Source organism: Lissotriton helveticus, chromosome 3_1 (genome assembly GCF_964261635.1).
Source record: "Lissotriton helveticus chromosome 3_1, aLisHel1.1, whole genome shotgun sequence".
NCBI classification, from domain to species: domain Eukaryota; kingdom Metazoa; phylum Chordata; class Amphibia; order Caudata; family Salamandridae; genus Lissotriton; species Lissotriton helveticus.
Window position 1 is genome coordinate 50,032,697 of NC_136061.1, and position 19,229 is coordinate 50,051,925.

The following is a 19,229-nucleotide window of genomic DNA, read 5'->3' on the forward strand; positions in this document are numbered from 1 at the left end:
ACTGGATTATCCTATTTTGTATTGTTTTATTGACGGCCATGATCCGTAATTTATGTACAATACAAAATATTTTGTTTGACTAAAAAATAATTGTCCTTGTGGTGTGTAAAAACAGTATAGGTTGGTGCTCCAAATAGGGACGTTGAACCTTGCATTACAACTTTAGTTACTTCACATAAATCAAACATTGTGAATACAGTGATTTTACTTGTACAAATCAATTGCCAGCTTCCCGACAGAACCATTCTTTATATATCAAGCTTCCACAGGAGCAGAACATACATGTAGCACTGACACATTTGTCATGTGGCTCAAACTTCCACAGGAGCAGTACATAAATGCAGCACTGACACATTCGTCTTGTGGCTCAAGCTTCCACAGGAGCAGTACTTACATGCAGCGCTGAAACAGAGGTCTCATGGCTCATGCTTCCACAGGAACAGTTCATGCATGCAGCACTCACACAGACATCTCGTGGCTCAAGCTTCTACAGGAGCAGCACATAAATGCAGCACTGACACATTCATCTTGTGGCTCAAGCTTCCACAGGAGCAGTACTTACATGCAGCACTGACACTGACATCTTGTGGCTCAAGCTTCCACAGGAGCAGCACATAAATGCAGCACTGACACACTTGTCTTGTGGCTCAAGCTTCCACAGAAGCAGTACATACATACAGCACTGACACAGACATCTTGTGGCTCAAGCTTTCACAGGAGCAGTACATACATGCAGCACTGACACAGATGTCTTGTGGCTCAAGCTTCCACAAGAACTGTACATACATGCAGCACTGATACAGATGTCTTGTGGCTCAAGCTTCCACAGGAGCTGTACATACATGCAGCATTAACGTCTTGTGGCTCAAGCTTCCACAAGAGCTGTACATACATGCAGCACTGACACAGATGTCTTGTGGTCAAGCTTCCACAGGAGCTGTACATACATGCAGCATTAACATCTTGTGGCTCAAGCTTCCACAGGAGCTGTACATAAATGCAGCACTGACACAAGCGTCTTGTGGTTCAAGCTTCCACAGGAGCTGTACATACATGCAGCATTAACATCTTGTGGCTCAAGCTTCCACAGGAGCAGTACATACATGCAGCACTGACGCAGACGTCTTGTGGCTCAAGCTTCCACAGGAGCTGCACATACATGCAGCACAGACGCAGACGTCTCATGGCTCAAGCTTCCACAGGAGCAGTACATACATGCAGCACTGAAACAGAGGTCTCGTGGCTCAAGCTTCCACAGGAGCAGTACATACATGCAGCACTGACGCAGCCGTCTCGTGCTTCAAGCGTCCACAGGAGCTGTACATACTTGCAGCACTGACACAGACCTATCGTGGCTCAAGCTTCCACAGAATAGTAACTACATGCAGCACTGACGGAGGAAGTCACATCTCTCGCTCCTTTCATAACGACCGCAAAGCTGGCGGCCTTTCTTTAATCGTTTAGGCTCCAGCCGGCTGGTGGGGACCTGTAGATATTCGTACATTGTCCTAGACCACAACTAATCGGTGTGTGTCTACAGATGCTGAATTCACTTGGATCCTTTTATATTCACTACATGGGAATCCTGTTCGATTTATTTTGGCTGTCAACCGTTGCTCATCCATCCTTTGTCCTGAGGAAGACCGCCCTTGATGAATGTTAAGCTGCGCTAGTCCCCAGGGTCGAAACGTCGACGTTGTAGTCACTCTAGTCTACGCAGTTGTACAGGCCCCAGCACAAAGCCATTCTTGGGTTGTGCATTCATGCATTGAAACATTAGACAGTATTTCATTCCTATTTGTACAATATATGTATAGCACATTGTTCACATATCACCACCAAGTCACCTTTTTGCACTTTATTCACTGGATTATCCTATTTTGTATTGTTTTATTGACGGCCATGATCCGTAATTTATGTACAATACAAAATATTTTGTTTGACTAAAAAATAATTGTCCTTGTGGTGTGTAAAAACAGTATAGGTTGGTGCTCCAAATAGGGACGTTGAACCTTGCATTACAACTTTAGTTACTTCACATAAATCAAACATTGTGAATACAGTGATTTTACTTGTACAAATCAATTGCCAGCTTCCCGACAGAACCATTCTTTATATATCAAGCTTCCACAGGAGCAGAACATACATGTAGCACTGACACATTTGTCATGTGGCTCAAACTTCCACAGGAGCAGTACATAAATGCAGCACTGACACATTCGTCTTGTGGCTCAAGCTTCCACAGGAGCAGTACTTACATGCAGCGCTGAAACAGAGGTCTCATGGCTCAAGCTTCCACAGGAACAGTTCATGCATGCAGCACTCACACAGACATCTCGTGGCTCAAGCTTCTACAGGAGCAGCACATAAATGCAGCACTGACACATTCATCTTGTGGCTCAAGTTTCCACAGGAGCAGCACTTACATGCAGCACTGACACTGACATCTCGTGGCTCAAGCTTCCACAGGAGCAGCACATAAATGCAGCACTGACACACTTGTCTTGTGGCTCAAGCTTCCACAGAAGCAGTACATACATACAGCACTGACACAGACATCTTGTGGCTCAAGCTTTCACAGGAGCAGTACATACATGCAGCACTGACACAGATGTCTTGTGGCTCAAGCTTCCACAAGAACTGTACATACATGCAGCACTGATACAGATGTCTTGTGGCTCAAGCTTCCACAAGAGCTGTACATACATGCAGCACTGACACAGATGTCTTGTGGTCAAGCTTCCACAGGAGCTGTACATAAATGCAGCACTGACACACTTGTCTTGTGGCTCAAGCTTCCACAGAAGCAGTACATACATACAGCACTGACACAGACATCTTGTGGCTCAAGCTTTCACAGGAGCAGTACATACATGCAGCACTGACACAGATGTCTTGTGGCTCAAGCTTCCACAAGAACTGTACATACATGCAGCACTGATACAGATGTCTTGTGGCTCAAGCTTTCACAAGAGCTGTACATACATGCAGCACTGACACAGATGTCTTGTGGTCAAGCTTCCACAGGAGCTGTACATAAATGCAGCACTGACACTGACATCTTGTGGCTCAAGCTTTCACAGGAGCAGTACATACATGCAGCACTGACACAGATGTCTTGTGGCTCAAGCTTCCACAAGAGCTGTACATACATGCAGCATTGACACAGATGTCTTGTGGCTCAAGCTTCCACAGGAGCAGCACATAAATGCAGCACTGACACATTCATCTTGTGGCTCAAGCTTCCACAGGAGCAGTACTTACATGCAGCACTGACACTGACATCTCGTGGCTCAAGCTTCCACAGGAGCAGCACATAAATGCAGCACTGACACACTTGTCTTGTGGTTCAAGCTTCCACAGAAGCAGTACATACATGCAGCACTGACACAGACATCTTGTGGCTCAAGCTTTCACAGGAGCTGTACATACATGCAGCACTGACACAGATGTCTTGTGGCTCAAGCTTCCACAAGAGCTGTACATACATGCAGCACTGATACAGATGTCGTGTGGCTCAAGCTTCCACAAGAGCTGTACATACATGCAGCACTGACACAGATGTCTTGTGGTCAAGCTTCCACAGGAGCTGTACATACATGCAGCACTGACACAGATGTCTTGTGGCTCAAGCTTCCACAGGAGCAGTACATACATGCAGCACTGACACAAGCTTCTTGTGGTTCAAGCTTCCACAGGAGTAGTACATACATGCAGCACTGACACAGACGTCTTGTGGCTCAAGCTTCCACAGGGGCAGTACATACATGCAGCACTGACACAGACGTCTTGTGGTTCAAGCTTACACAGGAGACATACATACATGCAGCACTGACACAGACGTCTTGTGGCTCAAGCTTCCACAGGAGCAGTACATACATGCAGCTCTGACACAGGGATCTTGTGGCTCAAGCTTCCACAAGAGCTGTACATACATGCAGCACTGACACAGATGTCTTGTGGCTCAAGCTTCCACAAGAGCTGTACATACATGCAGCATTAACGTCTTGTGGCTCAAGCTTCCACAAGAGCTGTACATACATGCAGCACTGACACAGATGTCTTGTGGCTCAAGCTTCCACAGGAGCTGTACATACATGCAGCACTGACACAAGCGTCTTGTGGTTCAAGCTTCCACAGGAGTAGTACATACATGCAGCACTGACACAGACGTCTTGTGGCTCAAGCTTCCACAGGGGCAGTACATACATGCAGCACTGACACAGACGTCTTGTGGTTCAAGCTTACACAGGAGACATAGATACATGCAGCACTGACACAGACGTCTTGTGGCTCAAGCTTCCACAGGAGCAGTACATACATGCAGCTCTGACACAGGGATCTTGTGGCTCAAGCTTCCACAAGAGCTGTACATACATGCAGCACTGACACTGATGTCTTGTGGCTCAAGCTTCCACAAGAGCTGTACATACATGCAGCATTAACGTCTTGTGGCTCAAGCTTCCACAAGAGCTGTACATACATGCAGCACTGACACAGATGTCTTGTGGCTCAAGCTTCCACAGGAGCTGTACATACATGCAGCACTGATACAGATGTCTTGTGGCTCAAGCTTCCACAAGAGCTGTACATACATGCAGCACTGATACAGATGTCTTGTGGCTCAAGCTTCCACAAGAGTTGTACATACATGCAGCACTGACACAGATGTCTTGTGGTCAAGCTTCCACAGGAGCTGTACATACATGCAGCATTAACGTCTTGTGGCTCAAGCTTCCACAAGAGCTGTACATACATGCAGCACTGACACAGATGTCTTGTGGCTCAAGCTTCCACAGGAGCTGTACATACATGCAGCATTAACATCTTGTGGCTCAAGCTTCCACAGGAGCTGTACATACATGCAGCACTGACACAAGCGTCTTGTGGTTCAAGCTTCCACAGGAGTAGTACATACATGCAGCCCTGACACAGACGTCTTGTGGCTCAAGCTTCCACAGGGGCAGTACATACATGCAGCACTGACACAGACGTCTTGTGGTTCAAGCTTACACAGGAGACATACATACATGCAGCACTGACACAGACGTCTTGTGGCTCAAGCTTCCACAGGAGCAGTACATACATGCAGCTCTGACACAGGGATCTTGTGGCTCAAGCTTCCACAGGAGCTGTACATACATGCAGCACTGATACAGATGTCTTGTGGCTCAAGCTTCCACAAGAGCTGTACATACATGCAGCACTGACACAGATGTCTTGTGGCTCAAGCTTCCACAGGAGCTGTACATACATGCAGCATTAACGTCTTGTGGCTCAAGCTTCCACAAGAGCTGTACATACATGCAGCACTGACACAGATGTCTTGTGGCTCAAGCTTCCACAAGAGTTGTATATACATGCAGCACTGACGCAGATGTCTTGTGGTCAAGCTTCCACAGGAGCTGTACATACATGCAGTATTAACGTCTTGTGGCTCAAGCTTCCACAAGAGCTGTACATACATGCAGCACTGACACAGATGTCTTGTGGCTCAAGATTCCACAGGAGCTGTACATACATGCAGCATTAACATCTTGTGGCCCAAGCTTCCACAGGAGCTGTACATACATGCAGCACTGACACAGACGTCTTGTGGTTCAAGCTTCCACAGGAGCAGTACATACATGCAGCCCTGACACAGACGTCTTGTGGCTCAAGCTTCCACAGGGGCAGTACATACATGCAGCACTGACACAGACGTCTTGTGGTTCAAGCTTCCACAGGAGGCATACATACATGCAGCACTGACACAGACGTCTTGTGGCTCAAGCTTCCACAGGGGCAGTACATACATGCAGCACTGACACAGACGTCTTGTGGTTCAAGCTTACACAGGAGACATACATACATGCAGCACTGACACAGATGTCTTGTGGCTCAAGCTTCCACAAGAGTTGTACATACATGCAGCACTGACGCAGATGTCTTGTGGTCAAGCTTCCACAGGAGCTGTACATACATGCAGCATTAACGTCTTGTGGCTCAAGCTTCCACAAGAGCTGTACATACATGCAGCACTGACACAGATGTCTTGTGGCTCAAGCTTCCACAAGAGTTGTACATACATGCAGCACTGACGCAGATGTCTTGTGGTCAAGCTTCCACAGGAGCTGTACATACATGCAGCATTAACGTCTTGTGGCTCAAGCTTCCACAAGAGCTGTACATACATGCAGCACTGACACAGATGTCTTGTGGCTCAAGCTTCCACAGGAGCAGTACTTACATGCAGCGCTGAAACAGAGGTCTCATGGCTCAAGCTTCCACAGGAACAGTTCATGCATGCAGCACTCACACAGACATCTCGTGGCTCAAGCTTCTACAGGAGCAGCACATAAATGCAGCACTGACACATTCATCTTGTGGCTCAAGCTTCCACAGGAGCAGTACTTACATGCAGCACTGACACTGACATCTCGTGGCTCAAGCTTCCACAGGAGCAGCACATAAATGCAGCACTGACACACTTGTCTTGTGGCTCAAGCTTCCACAGAAGCAGTACATACATACAGCACTGACACAGACATCTTGTGGCTCAAGCTTTCACAGGAGCAGTACATATATGCAGCACTGACACAGATGTCTTGTGGCTCAAGCTTCCACAAGAACTGTCCATACATGCAGCACTGATACAGATGTCTTGTGGCTCAAGCTTCCACAGGAGCTGTACATACATGCAGCATTAACGTCTTGTGGCTCAAGCTTCCACAAGAGCTGTACATACATGCAGCACTGACACAGATGTCTTGTGGTCAAGCTTCCACAGGAGCTGTACATACATGCAGCATTAACATCTTGTGGCTCAAGCTTCCACAGGAGCTGTACATACATGCAGCACTGACACAAGCGTCTTGTGGTTCAAGCTTCCACAGGAGCTGTACATACATGCAGCATTAACATCTTGTGGCTCAAGCTTCCACAGGAGCAGTACATACATGCAGCACTGACGCAGATGTCTTGTGGCTCAAGCTTCCACAGGAGCTGCACATACATGCAGCACAGACGCAGACGTCTCATGGCTCAAGCTTCCACAGGAGCAGTACATACATGCAGCACTGAAACAGAGGTCTCGTGGCTCAAGCTTCCACAGGAGCAGTACATACATGCAGCACTGACGCAGCCGTCTCGTGCTTCAAGCGTCCACAGGAGCTGTACATACTTGCAGCACTGACACAGACCTATCGTGGCTCAAGCTTCCACAGAATAGTAACTACATGCAGCACTGACGGAGGAAGTCACATCTCTCGCTCCTTTCATAACGACCGCAAAGCTGGCGGCCTTTCTTTAATCGTTTAGGCTCCAGCCGGCTGGTGGGGACCTGTAGATATTCGTACATTGTCCTAGACCACAACTAATCGGTGTGTGTCTACAGATGCTGAATTCACTTGGATCCTTTTATATTCACTACATGGGAATCCTGTTCGATTTATTTTGGCTGTCAACCGTTGCTCATCCATCCTTTGTCCTGAGGAAGACCGCCCTTGATGAATGTTAAGCTGCGCTAGTCCCCAGGGTCGAAACGTCGACGTTGTAGTCACTCTAGTCTACGCAGTTGTACAGGCCCCAGCACAAAGCCATTCTTGGGTTGTGCATTCATGCATTGAAACATTAGACAGTATTTCATTCCTATTTGTACAATATATGTATAGCACATTGTTCACATATCACCACCAAGTCACCTTTTTGCACTTTATTCACTGGATTATCCTATTTTGTATTGTTTTATTGACGGCCATGATCCGTAATTTATGTACAATACAAAATATTTTGTTTGACTAAAAAATAATTGTCCTTGTGGTGTGTAAAAACAGTATAGGTTGGTGCTCCAAATAGGGACGTTGAACCTTGCATTACAACTTTAGTTACTTCACATAAATCAAACATTGTGAATACAGTGATTTTACTTGTACAAATCAATTGCCAGCTTCCCGACAGAACCATTCTTTATATATCAAGCTTCCACAGGAGCAGAACATACATGTAGCACTGACACATTTGTCATGTGGCTCAAACTTCCACAGGAGCAGTACATAAATGCAGCACTGACACATTCGTCTTGTGGCTCAAGCTTCCACAGGAGCAGTACTTACATGCAGCGCTGAAACAGAGGTCTCATGGCTCATGCTTCCACAGGAACAGTTCATGCATGCAGCACTCACACAGACATCTCGTGGCTCAAGCTTCTACAGGAGCAGCACATAAATGCAGCACTGACACATTCATCTTGTGGCTCAAGCTTCCACAGGAGCAGTACTTACATGCAGCACTGACACTGACATCTTGTGGCTCAAGCTTCCACAGGAGCAGCACATAAATGCAGCACTGACACACTTGTCTTGTGGCTCAAGCTTCCACAGAAGCAGTACATACATACAGCACTGACACAGACATCTTGTGGCTCAAGCTTTCACAGGAGCAGTACATACATGCAGCACTGACACAGATGTCTTGTGGCTCAAGCTTCCACAAGAACTGTACATACATGCAGCACTGATACAGATGTCTTGTGGCTCAAGCTTCCACAGGAGCTGTACATACATGCAGCATTAACGTCTTGTGGCTCAAGCTTCCACAAGAGCTGTACATACATGCAGCACTGACACAGATGTCTTGTGGTCAAGCTTCCACAGGAGCTGTACATACATGCAGCATTAACATCTTGTGGCTCAAGCTTCCACAGGAGCTGTACATAAATGCAGCACTGACACAAGCGTCTTGTGGTTCAAGCTTCCACAGGAGCTGTACATACATGCAGCATTAACATCTTGTGGCTCAAGCTTCCACAGGAGCAGTACATACATGCAGCACTGACGCAGACGTCTTGTGGCTCAAGCTTCCACAGGAGCTGCACATACATGCAGCACAGACGCAGACGTCTCATGGCTCAAGCTTCCACAGGAGCAGTACATACATGCAGCACTGAAACAGAGGTCTCGTGGCTCAAGCTTCCACAGGAGCAGTACATACATGCAGCACTGACGCAGCCGTCTCGTGCTTCAAGCGTCCACAGGAGCTGTACATACTTGCAGCACTGACACAGACCTATCGTGGCTCAAGCTTCCACAGAATAGTAACTACATGCAGCACTGACGGAGGAAGTCACATCTCTCGCTCCTTTCATAACGACCGCAAAGCTGGCGGCCTTTCTTTAATCGTTTAGGCTCCAGCCGGCTGGTGGGGACCTGTAGATATTCGTACATTGTCCTAGACCACAACTAATCGGTGTGTGTCTACAGATGCTGAATTCACTTGGATCCTTTTATATTCACTACATGGGAATCCTGTTCGATTTATTTTGGCTGTCAACCGTTGCTCATCCATCCTTTGTCCTGAGGAAGACCGCCCTTGATGAATGTTAAGCTGCGCTAGTCCCCAGGGTCGAAACGTCGACGTTGTAGTCACTCTAGTCTACGCAGTTGTACAGGCCCCAGCACAAAGCCATTCTTGGGTTGTGCATTCATGCATTGAAACATTAGACAGTATTTCATTCCTATTTGTACAATATATGTATAGCACATTGTTCACATATCACCACCAAGTCACCTTTTTGCACTTTATTCACTGGATTATCCTATTTTGTATTGTTTTATTGACGGCCATGATCCGTAATTTATGTACAATACAAAATATTTTGTTTGACTAAAAAATAATTGTCCTTGTGGTGTGTAAAAACAGTATAGGTTGGTGCTCCAAATAGGGACGTTGAACCTTGCATTACAACTTTAGTTACTTCACATAAATCAAACATTGTGAATACAGTGATTTTACTTGTACAAATCAATTGCCAGCTTCCCGACAGAACCATTCTTTATATATCAAGCTTCCACAGGAGCAGAACATACATGTAGCACTGACACATTTGTCATGTGGCTCAAACTTCCACAGGAGCAGTACATAAATGCAGCACTGACACATTCGTCTTGTGGCTCAAGCTTCCACAGGAGCAGTACTTACATGCAGCGCTGAAACAGAGGTCTCATGGCTCAAGCTTCCACAGGAACAGTTCATGCATGCAGCACTCACACAGACATCTCGTGGCTCAAGCTTCTACAGGAGCAGCACATAAATGCAGCACTGACACATTCATCTTGTGGCTCAAGTTTCCACAGGAGCAGCACTTACATGCAGCACTGACACTGACATCTCGTGGCTCAAGCTTCCACAGGAGCAGCACATAAATGCAGCACTGACACACTTGTCTTGTGGCTCAAGCTTCCACAGAAGCAGTACATACATACAGCACTGACACAGACATCTTGTGGCTCAAGCTTTCACAGGAGCAGTACATACATGCAGCACTGACACAGATGTCTTGTGGCTCAAGCTTCCACAAGAACTGTACATACATGCAGCACTGATACAGATGTCTTGTGGCTCAAGCTTCCACAAGAGCTGTACATACATGCAGCACTGACACAGATGTCTTGTGGTCAAGCTTCCACAGGAGCTGTACATAAATGCAGCACTGACACACTTGTCTTGTGGCTCAAGCTTCCACAGAAGCAGTACATACATACAGCACTGACACAGACATCTTGTGGCTCAAGCTTTCACAGGAGCAGTACATACATGCAGCACTGACACAGATGTCTTGTGGCTCAAGCTTCCACAAGAACTGTACATACATGCAGCACTGATACAGATGTCTTGTGGCTCAAGCTTTCACAAGAGCTGTACATACATGCAGCACTGACACAGATGTCTTGTGGTCAAGCTTCCACAGGAGCTGTACATAAATGCAGCACTGACACTGACATCTTGTGGCTCAAGCTTTCACAGGAGCAGTACATACATGCAGCACTGACACAGATGTCTTGTGGCTCAAGCTTCCACAAGAGCTGTACATACATGCAGCATTGACACAGATGTCTTGTGGCTCAAGCTTCCACAGGAGCAGCACATAAATGCAGCACTGACACATTCATCTTGTGGCTCAAGCTTCCACAGGAGCAGTACTTACATGCAGCACTGACACTGACATCTCGTGGCTCAAGCTTCCACAGGAGCAGCACATAAATGCAGCACTGACACACTTGTCTTGTGGTTCAAGCTTCCACAGAAGCAGTACATACATGCAGCACTGACACAGACATCTTGTGGCTCAAGCTTTCACAGGAGCTGTACATACATGCAGCACTGACACAGATGTCTTGTGGCTCAAGCTTCCACAAGAGCTGTACATACATGCAGCACTGATACAGATGTCGTGTGGCTCAAGCTTCCACAAGAGCTGTACATACATGCAGCACTGACACAGATGTCTTGTGGTCAAGCTTCCACAGGAGCTGTACATACATGCAGCACTGACACAGATGTCTTGTGGCTCAAGCTTCCACAGGAGCAGTACATACATGCAGCTCTGACACAAGCTTCTTGTGGTTCAAGCTTCCACAGGAGTAGTACATACATGCAGCACTGACACAGACGTCTTGTGGCTCAAGCTTCCACAGGGGCAGTACATACATGCAGCACTGACACAGACGTCTTGTGGTTCAAGCTTACACAGGAGACATACATACATGCAGCACTGACACAGACGTCTTGTGGCTCAAGCTTCCACAGGAGCAGTACATACATGCAGCTCTGACACAGGGATCTTGTGGCTCAAGCTTCCACAAGAGCTGTACATACATGCAGCACTGACACAGATGTCTTGTGGCTCAAGCTTCCACAAGAGCTGTACATACATGCAGCATTAACGTCTTGTGGCTCAAGCTTCCACAAGAGCTGTACATACATGCAGCACTGACACAGATGTCTTGTGGCTCAAGCTTCCACAGGAGCTGTACATACATGCAGCACTGACACAAGCGTCTTGTGGTTCAAGCTTCCACAGGAGTAGTACATACATGCAGCACTGACACAGACGTCTTGTGGCTCAAGCTTCCACAGGGGCAGTACATACATGCAGCACTGACACAGACGTCTTGTGGTTCAAGCTTACACAGGAGACATAGATACATGCAGCACTGACACAGACGTCTTGTGGCTCAAGCTTCCACAGGAGCAGTACATACATGCAGCTCTGACACAGGGATCTTGTGGCTCAAGCTTCCACAAGAGCTGTACATACATGCAGCACTGACACTGATGTCTTGTGGCTCAAGCTTCCACAAGAGCTGTACATACATGCAGCATTAACGTCTTGTGGCTCAAGCTTCCACAAGAGCTGTACATACATGCAGCACTGACACAGATGTCTTGTGGCTCAAGCTTCCACAGGAGCTGTACATACATGCAGCACTGATACAGATGTCTTGTGGCTCAAGCTTCCACAAGAGCTGTACATACATGCAGCACTGATACAGATGTCTTGTGGCTCAAGCTTCCACAAGAGTTGTACATACATGCAGCACTGACACAGATGTCTTGTGGTCAAGCTTCCACAGGAGCTGTACATACATGCAGCATTAACGTCTTGTGGCTCAAGCTTCCACAAGAGCTGTACATACATGCAGCACTGACACAGATGTCTTGTGGCTCAAGCTTCCACAGGAGCTGTACATACATGCAGCATTAACATCTTGTGGCTCAAGCTTCCACAGGAGCTGTACATACATGCAGCACTGACACAAGCGTCTTGTGGTTCAAGCTTCCACAGGAGTAGTACATACATGCAGCCCTGACACAGACGTCTTGTGGCTCAAGCTTCCACAGGGGCAGTACATACATGCAGCACTGACACAGACGTCTTGTGGTTCAAGCTTACACAGGAGACATACATACATGCAGCACTGACACAGACGTCTTGTGGCTCAAGCTTCCACAGGAGCAGTACATACATGCAGCTCTGACACTGGGATCTTGTGGCTCAAGCTTCCACAGGAGCTGTACATACATGCAGCACTGATACAGATGTCTTGTGGCTCAAGCTTCCACAAGAGCTGTACATACATGCAGCACTGACACAGATGTCTTGTGGCTCAAGCTTCCACAGGAGCTGTACATACATGCAGCATTAACGTCTTGTGGCTCAAGCTTCCACAAGAGCTGTACATACATGCAGCACTGACACAGATGTCTTGTGGCTCAAGCTTCCACAAGAGTTGTATATACATGCAGCACTGACGCAGATGTCTTGTGGTCAAGCTTCCACAGGAGCTGTACATACATGCAGTATTAACGTCTTGTGGCTCAAGCTTCCACAAGAGCTGTACATACATGCAGCACTGACACAGATGTCTTGTGGCTCAAGCTTCCACAGGAGCTGTACATACATGCAGCATTAACATCTTGTGGCCCAAGCTTCCACAGGAGCTGTACATACATGCAGCACTGACACAGACGTCTTGTGGTTCAAGCTTCCACAGGAGCAGTACATACATGCAGCCCTGACACAGACGTCTTGTGGCTCAAGCTTCCACAGGGGCAGTACATACATGCAGCACTGACACAGACGTCTTGTGGTTCAAGCTTCCACAGGAGGCATACATACATGCAGCACTGACACAGACGTCTTGTGGCTCAAGCTTCCACAGGGGCAGTACATACATGCAGCACTGACACAGACGTCTTGTGGTTCAAGCTTACACAGGAGACATACATACATGCAGCACTGACACAGACGTCTTGTGGCTCAAGCTTCCACAGGAGCAGTACATACATGCAGCTCTGACACAGGGATCTTGTGGCTCAAGCTTCCACAAGAGCTGTACATACATGCAGCACTGACACAGATGTCTTGTGGCTCAAGCTTCCACAAGAGCTGTACATACATGCAGCACTGATACAGATGTCTTGTGGCTGAAGCTTCCACAAGAGCTGTACATACATGCAGCACTGACACAGATGTCTTGTGGCTCAAGCTTCCACAGGAGCTGTACATACATGCAGCACTGACACAGATGTCTTGTGGCTCAAGCTTCCACAAGAGTTGTACATACATGCAGCACTGACGCAGATGTCTTGTGGTCAAGCTTCCACAGGAGCTGTACATACATGCAGCATTAACGTCTTGTGGCTCAAGCTTCCACAAGAGCTGTACATACATGCAGCACTGACACAGATGTCTTGTGGCTCAAGCTTCCACAAGAGTTGTACATACATGCAGCACTGACGCAGATGTCTTGTGGTCAAGCTTCCACAGGAGCTGTACATACATGCAGCATTAACGTCTTGTGGCTCAAGCTTCCACAAGAGCTGTACATACATGCAGCACTGACACAGATGTCTTGTGGCTCAAGCTTCCACAGGAGCTGTACATACATGCAGCATTAACATCTTGTGGCCCAAGCTTCCACAGGAGCTGTACATACATCCAGCACTGACACAGACGTCTTGTGGTTCAAGCTTTCACAGGAGCAGTACATACATGCAGCCCTGACACAGACGTCTTGTGGCTCAAGCTTCCACAGGGGCAGTACATACATGCAGCACTGACACAGACGTCTTGTGGCTCAAGCTTCCACAGGGGCAGTACATACATGCAGCACTGACACAGACGTCTTGTGGTTCAAGCTTACACAGGAGACATACATACATGCAGCACTGACACAGACGTCTTGTGGCTCAAGCTTCCACAGGAGCAGTACATACATGCAGCACTGACACAGACGTCTTGTGGCTCAAGCTTCCACAGGAGCAGTACATACATGCAGCTCTGACACAGATGTCTTGTGGTTCAAGCTTACACAGGAGACATACATACATGCAGCACTGACACAGACGTCTTGTGGCTCAAGCTTCCACAGGAGCAGTACATACATGCAGCACTGACACAGACGTCTTGTGGCTCAAGCTTCCACAGGGGCAGTACATACATGCAGCACTGACACAGACGTCTTGTGGCTCAAGCTTCCACAGGAGCAGTACATACATGCAGCACTGACACAGACGTCTTGTGGCTCAAGCTTCCACAGGAGCAGTACATACATGCAGCACTGACACAGACGTCTTGTGGCTCAAGCTTCCACAGGAGCAGTACATACATGCAGCTCTGACACAGGGATCTTGTGGCTCAAGCTTCCACAAGAGCTGTACATACATACAGCATTGACGTCTTGAGGCTCAAGCTTCCACGAGAGCTGTACATACATGCAGCACTGACACAGATGTCTTGTGGCTCAAGCTTCCACAAGAGCTGTACATACATACAGCATTGACGTCTTGTGGCTCAAGCTTCCGCAGGATTTGATTAAGCTGGCACCGAAGTTTTGAAAACTCCCGGAACATATGCTGCACAAAATGAAAGTATCTTACCGCCAAAAACATATTATGCACATCCCTGGCTCTACCGGCTCCTGAGTGGTCGGTACTGGAACATGTGGTGACACCTTCTCACGTTTGTTTCCAAGGCACATTGGTAGGGGAGGGAACTGGTCTTCAGGAGTCATCGGATTCAAACTTACCTTAGTCCTTGAGAGTCTCACCTCGCTGTGAAACATGGGTAGAGTATGTCTGTTGCTCCTGTGGGTTTGCCTTATAAAGCCCCTGAAGGTAGGAGGCCTTGTGGATTCTTTTCATTGGGACCTACTGTACAAGATTAAGAAAGTGAGGCAGATGTATCCTCCTGAATTTGTCAGAAGTATGAATTACTCAATGAATTACTGTCGGATGTACAAGTCTTTCTATACACTGACCTATCAATTTCAGGCGTCTTACTCATGTTATACAACATTTCTGTGTTTTAAGGTTTTTTTGTCATAAAATAAAGCTGCTTTTGTAATTTTTGGGGGGGATTCTTATACAACATTTGAATAGAATTCTGTTGCGAATAGTGCTACCATGGCAACATAAATATTTTCCTAAATTGCAACCAATTTAAAATCCAATTCTGATTTTTAGAGATGGTAATTTGAATTGCCTTTATTACACGTTAGACCCTTTGTTGTTGCACAAGTAGTCTTAATTTAAAGGCACTGTTTCCCTTCTGTGATTTCGCCTGCCAGTTCAAACAGAAGCAATGTCATTACATCAACATGAAGTACCAAATAACCGACTAATCATTACATATTGTGCTTGATGCAGAGATATGTTGTTCACTGTACTTAAACTTGCTGTCTAATTGCACATGCTCCATGTGGTGATAAGAAACAATGATACTAGGTTGTGGAAATGGGACGTTTGTAAAAAATGACCCTCATATAAGCATTTTTAGGTCTCGCCTACCAATGCAGCGCATGTGCTGCTCGCGCAGTAAGACTTATAGTCACCGGGTAGCTAGCGAAGTGGGACAGGAGAGACCCATTGCAGTCGATGGCTGTGGGCGCGCGCTTTAGGAGACATGCGCTGTGAACGCGCGCGTCTCTTCTCGCGCTCTCCAACGCTTCCACTTTCGCAAGCGAGTGGCTTCCAGCCCTGCTGCGTCCCCAGACTCAGATAACACCTCCTGACACTGCCCCCACTACTCGGCGGCAGAACTTGCGGACGGCGCCGGTGCGGCACGAGCGCATACAGACAACGTAGGCTTGCGCCGATGAGCTGCACTTTTACGCCGAGCGGGTGAGCACGGGACTGGGGCCGACGGATGGAAGCTGCAGGCAAGTCTTTATTTGTTTCCCTGTGAAATGGATCCAAAAAAAGGTGGAACACTTTGGCTGGAAATGTCATCATTCTGTTTTCTATTCAAAAGAAAAACGGCAAGACATGTTCGTTTCTCGGGAGCGCTGACAATGTCCAGGCGGCCTGCTCCCCCCTCCTTAAACTTGTTTGATGATGTCAGAATTAAAGTGGCCCGACACCACTTTTGGTAGCATGTTGGCACTTAATGTTTACCCTTAAACAGTAATCTGCAAGGTACGTGCACTAGGGAGGGAGGCAGCCTGAAGATATTACTAGCTCTTAGAGCCCAGCTGAAGTTTCCTCATAACGGAAGAGCCGGTTTAAGCTGACTTGTTTTTAATTATCGATAATGTCCTCATTGGCAGTCATATGATCGCCGTGGTTTGGCTCGTTGCTCCATGCCCTCTTTACAGTGCATGTTTCATACATATCGTATTTCTTTCTTTCTTTGTGTTTGCTGCCTTGCTCAGCTGGGTCATTCTTGAGTGTTAAAGCACTCGTTGTTCAGTGGTGAATGCATCGTGGATGTAGTTTCGGGAATCAGTTCACATGGGAATTATTGGTTATTATCAAATAATGACAGTTGTATATGCCCATGCTGCCGTTTGTAGCTGTGCTGGCCTCAGCTCTTTCCACTCTGTTGTAGACTGGAATATGCGTGGCTGCAAGGGTGGATGTAGAGTGTGGTCCGCTAGGTAAAGAGGTGAAGTTTAGCTTCACTTTCATACATCGATGCACTGATGAGAGAGTAGCACATCCATACTTACCTTTTATTTGCACCTTATTCATTAGCCTCCTGATGGTCACAGTTGGGAGTTTTCAACACCCAAAGGACTGTGTTTTTATAGGCAGTCTCCAAAAGCGTAATTTTATTTACTTAAGACAACATTCGTCAGCGGGCTTAATTTCTTAAACACTTGTGCCTTCGGTAGCAGCCATCGCGTCAAGTATACCACCTGAGGCCCGTGTTTAAGATGAGCTGTTCAGCTGTGTTGGAGATATTTAGGCGGGCAGACGTTACAGTAACGTAGGGTCTGTAACTTTAACTGATGCTATCCCAAGTACCATTTCTAAGCCCTGTATGTATTAATTTCATTGGACTTTTTTTGCCTGCATTCCCATGTAAAACATTAAACTCAGACGGTGCTCCAGAAGATTGTGTTGAAATTTGGGGAAAAGGGTGAGCATTTTCTTTAACCTTGATGTATCTTATTTTGGGGCACAAGAGTGAGCACATCCCCTTTGAGGATTAAGCTGTGAATCAATTTTTGTGCAATCTACAATACCTAGTTTGAGTTCCATTTTGTGTGTGTGGCTCTGTGTGTGTGTGTGTGTGTGGCTCTGTGTGTGTGTGTGTGTGTGTGTGTGTGTGTGTGTGTGTGATGTGAGCTAGAAACCCACATCCCACAACTGCAGTGTGAGAGACAGTGTGTATGAGAGACAGAAGTGTGAGAGACAGCATTGTGTGTAAGAAAGACAACAGTGTGTGAGAAACAGCAGTGTGTGTGAGAGAGACAGCTTTGTGTGTGTTCTAGGGAGAGACTGCAGTGTGAGAGAGATAGCAGTGTGAGAGAGACAGCAGTGTGAGAGAGACAGCAGTGTGAGACCTTTTATTTATGTTTTGGTTTTTGAAACATAAATAAAACTCATTGTTATTTGCAATGTCAATAGCTCAAACTCGTGTAAATACGCGACCTATTGCATTGAAAATAGAATAGGTCTCGCATTTGCGAGCGATTAAGCTATTGTCATTGTAAATGACCATGCCATTTATTTATCTGTTTTCAAAACCAACACATAAATAAAAAGTTTGTCATTTACAATGCAAATAGCTCAAACATTTGCAAAGGCGAGACTGTTGCATTGTAAATGCTTGTTTTAAATGTGCATTCCTCCAATTTTTTTATGACTGTATTAGAACACTTGCACAGCTGCGACCCAATGAAACCTAAATAGGACACATTCATAATTCTAATAAAGGTCGTAGAAATATGAACATGACTCTATCCAAATTGTTTACAACTTGATTAAACATGAATGAGGTTTGAGGCTGTGTGTGGGGAAAAACAGCTTTTCACTTAGGCTATGTGCTTTGCCTTCTCCCCAGGATCCTTTCTTTCTGGATTTGATTGGCACATGCCATTCAGATGATGCGAAACCAGCTGTACTTCTACCAAAGCACCTTTCGCTGTACCGTACAAACATGACCAGAGGCCTGACCATGTATCCACCAGACATCCTGGGCTCCATGCTAAAGGAGGGCAAGCTACAGTTGGAAAAAGATGGAACCTTACTCCTCCCTACTCCAGTACCCTGTGGTCAGGTAAATGTATGGAAGTTCACAGAACACAGTAATTAACTTATTAATTGGAAAGGCAATGAAGGAAAATCAGATGGGTTGTTAGACTGTAAAGTAATAATTAGTGCCCAACACCATGCTGCTATTTGTAAATATGTTCTCTATCCTTCATTGTAGGAGAATACAATAAGAAGGTGGTTTGGGAAAGCCTTCTTTTTGTCCCTATCATCATTGCCACTTTATTTTCATTCATAGTGATGAGAATATACTTGTACATTTTCTGACTCTCTCATCGAGTGAACCCGTGGATTGATAACAAACTCATTAGTTCCAAACTTTCTGCCACAACTATGAAAGCACATATTAATATTATCACAATTTAATATCATTGCCCTATTTATAGGACCCTTATCTTGGCCCTGAAAGA

The 19,229-nt window shown here is 46.4% G+C and overlaps 1 protein-coding gene across 1 annotated transcript in view; it reads left to right on the forward strand.

Moving 5' to 3' along the window:
- The window catches only part of CFAP65 (cilia and flagella associated protein 65), a 621,863-nt gene that overhangs the window by 163,402 nt on the left and 439,232 nt on the right, over positions 1-19,229 (forward strand). Inside the window, exon 10 of the mRNA XM_078679214.1 lies at positions 18,611-18,826. Coding sequence (XP_078535340.1) covers positions 18,611-18,826 — 216 coding nt within the window. The remainder of the gene's footprint in view (positions 1-18,610; positions 18,827-19,229) is intronic.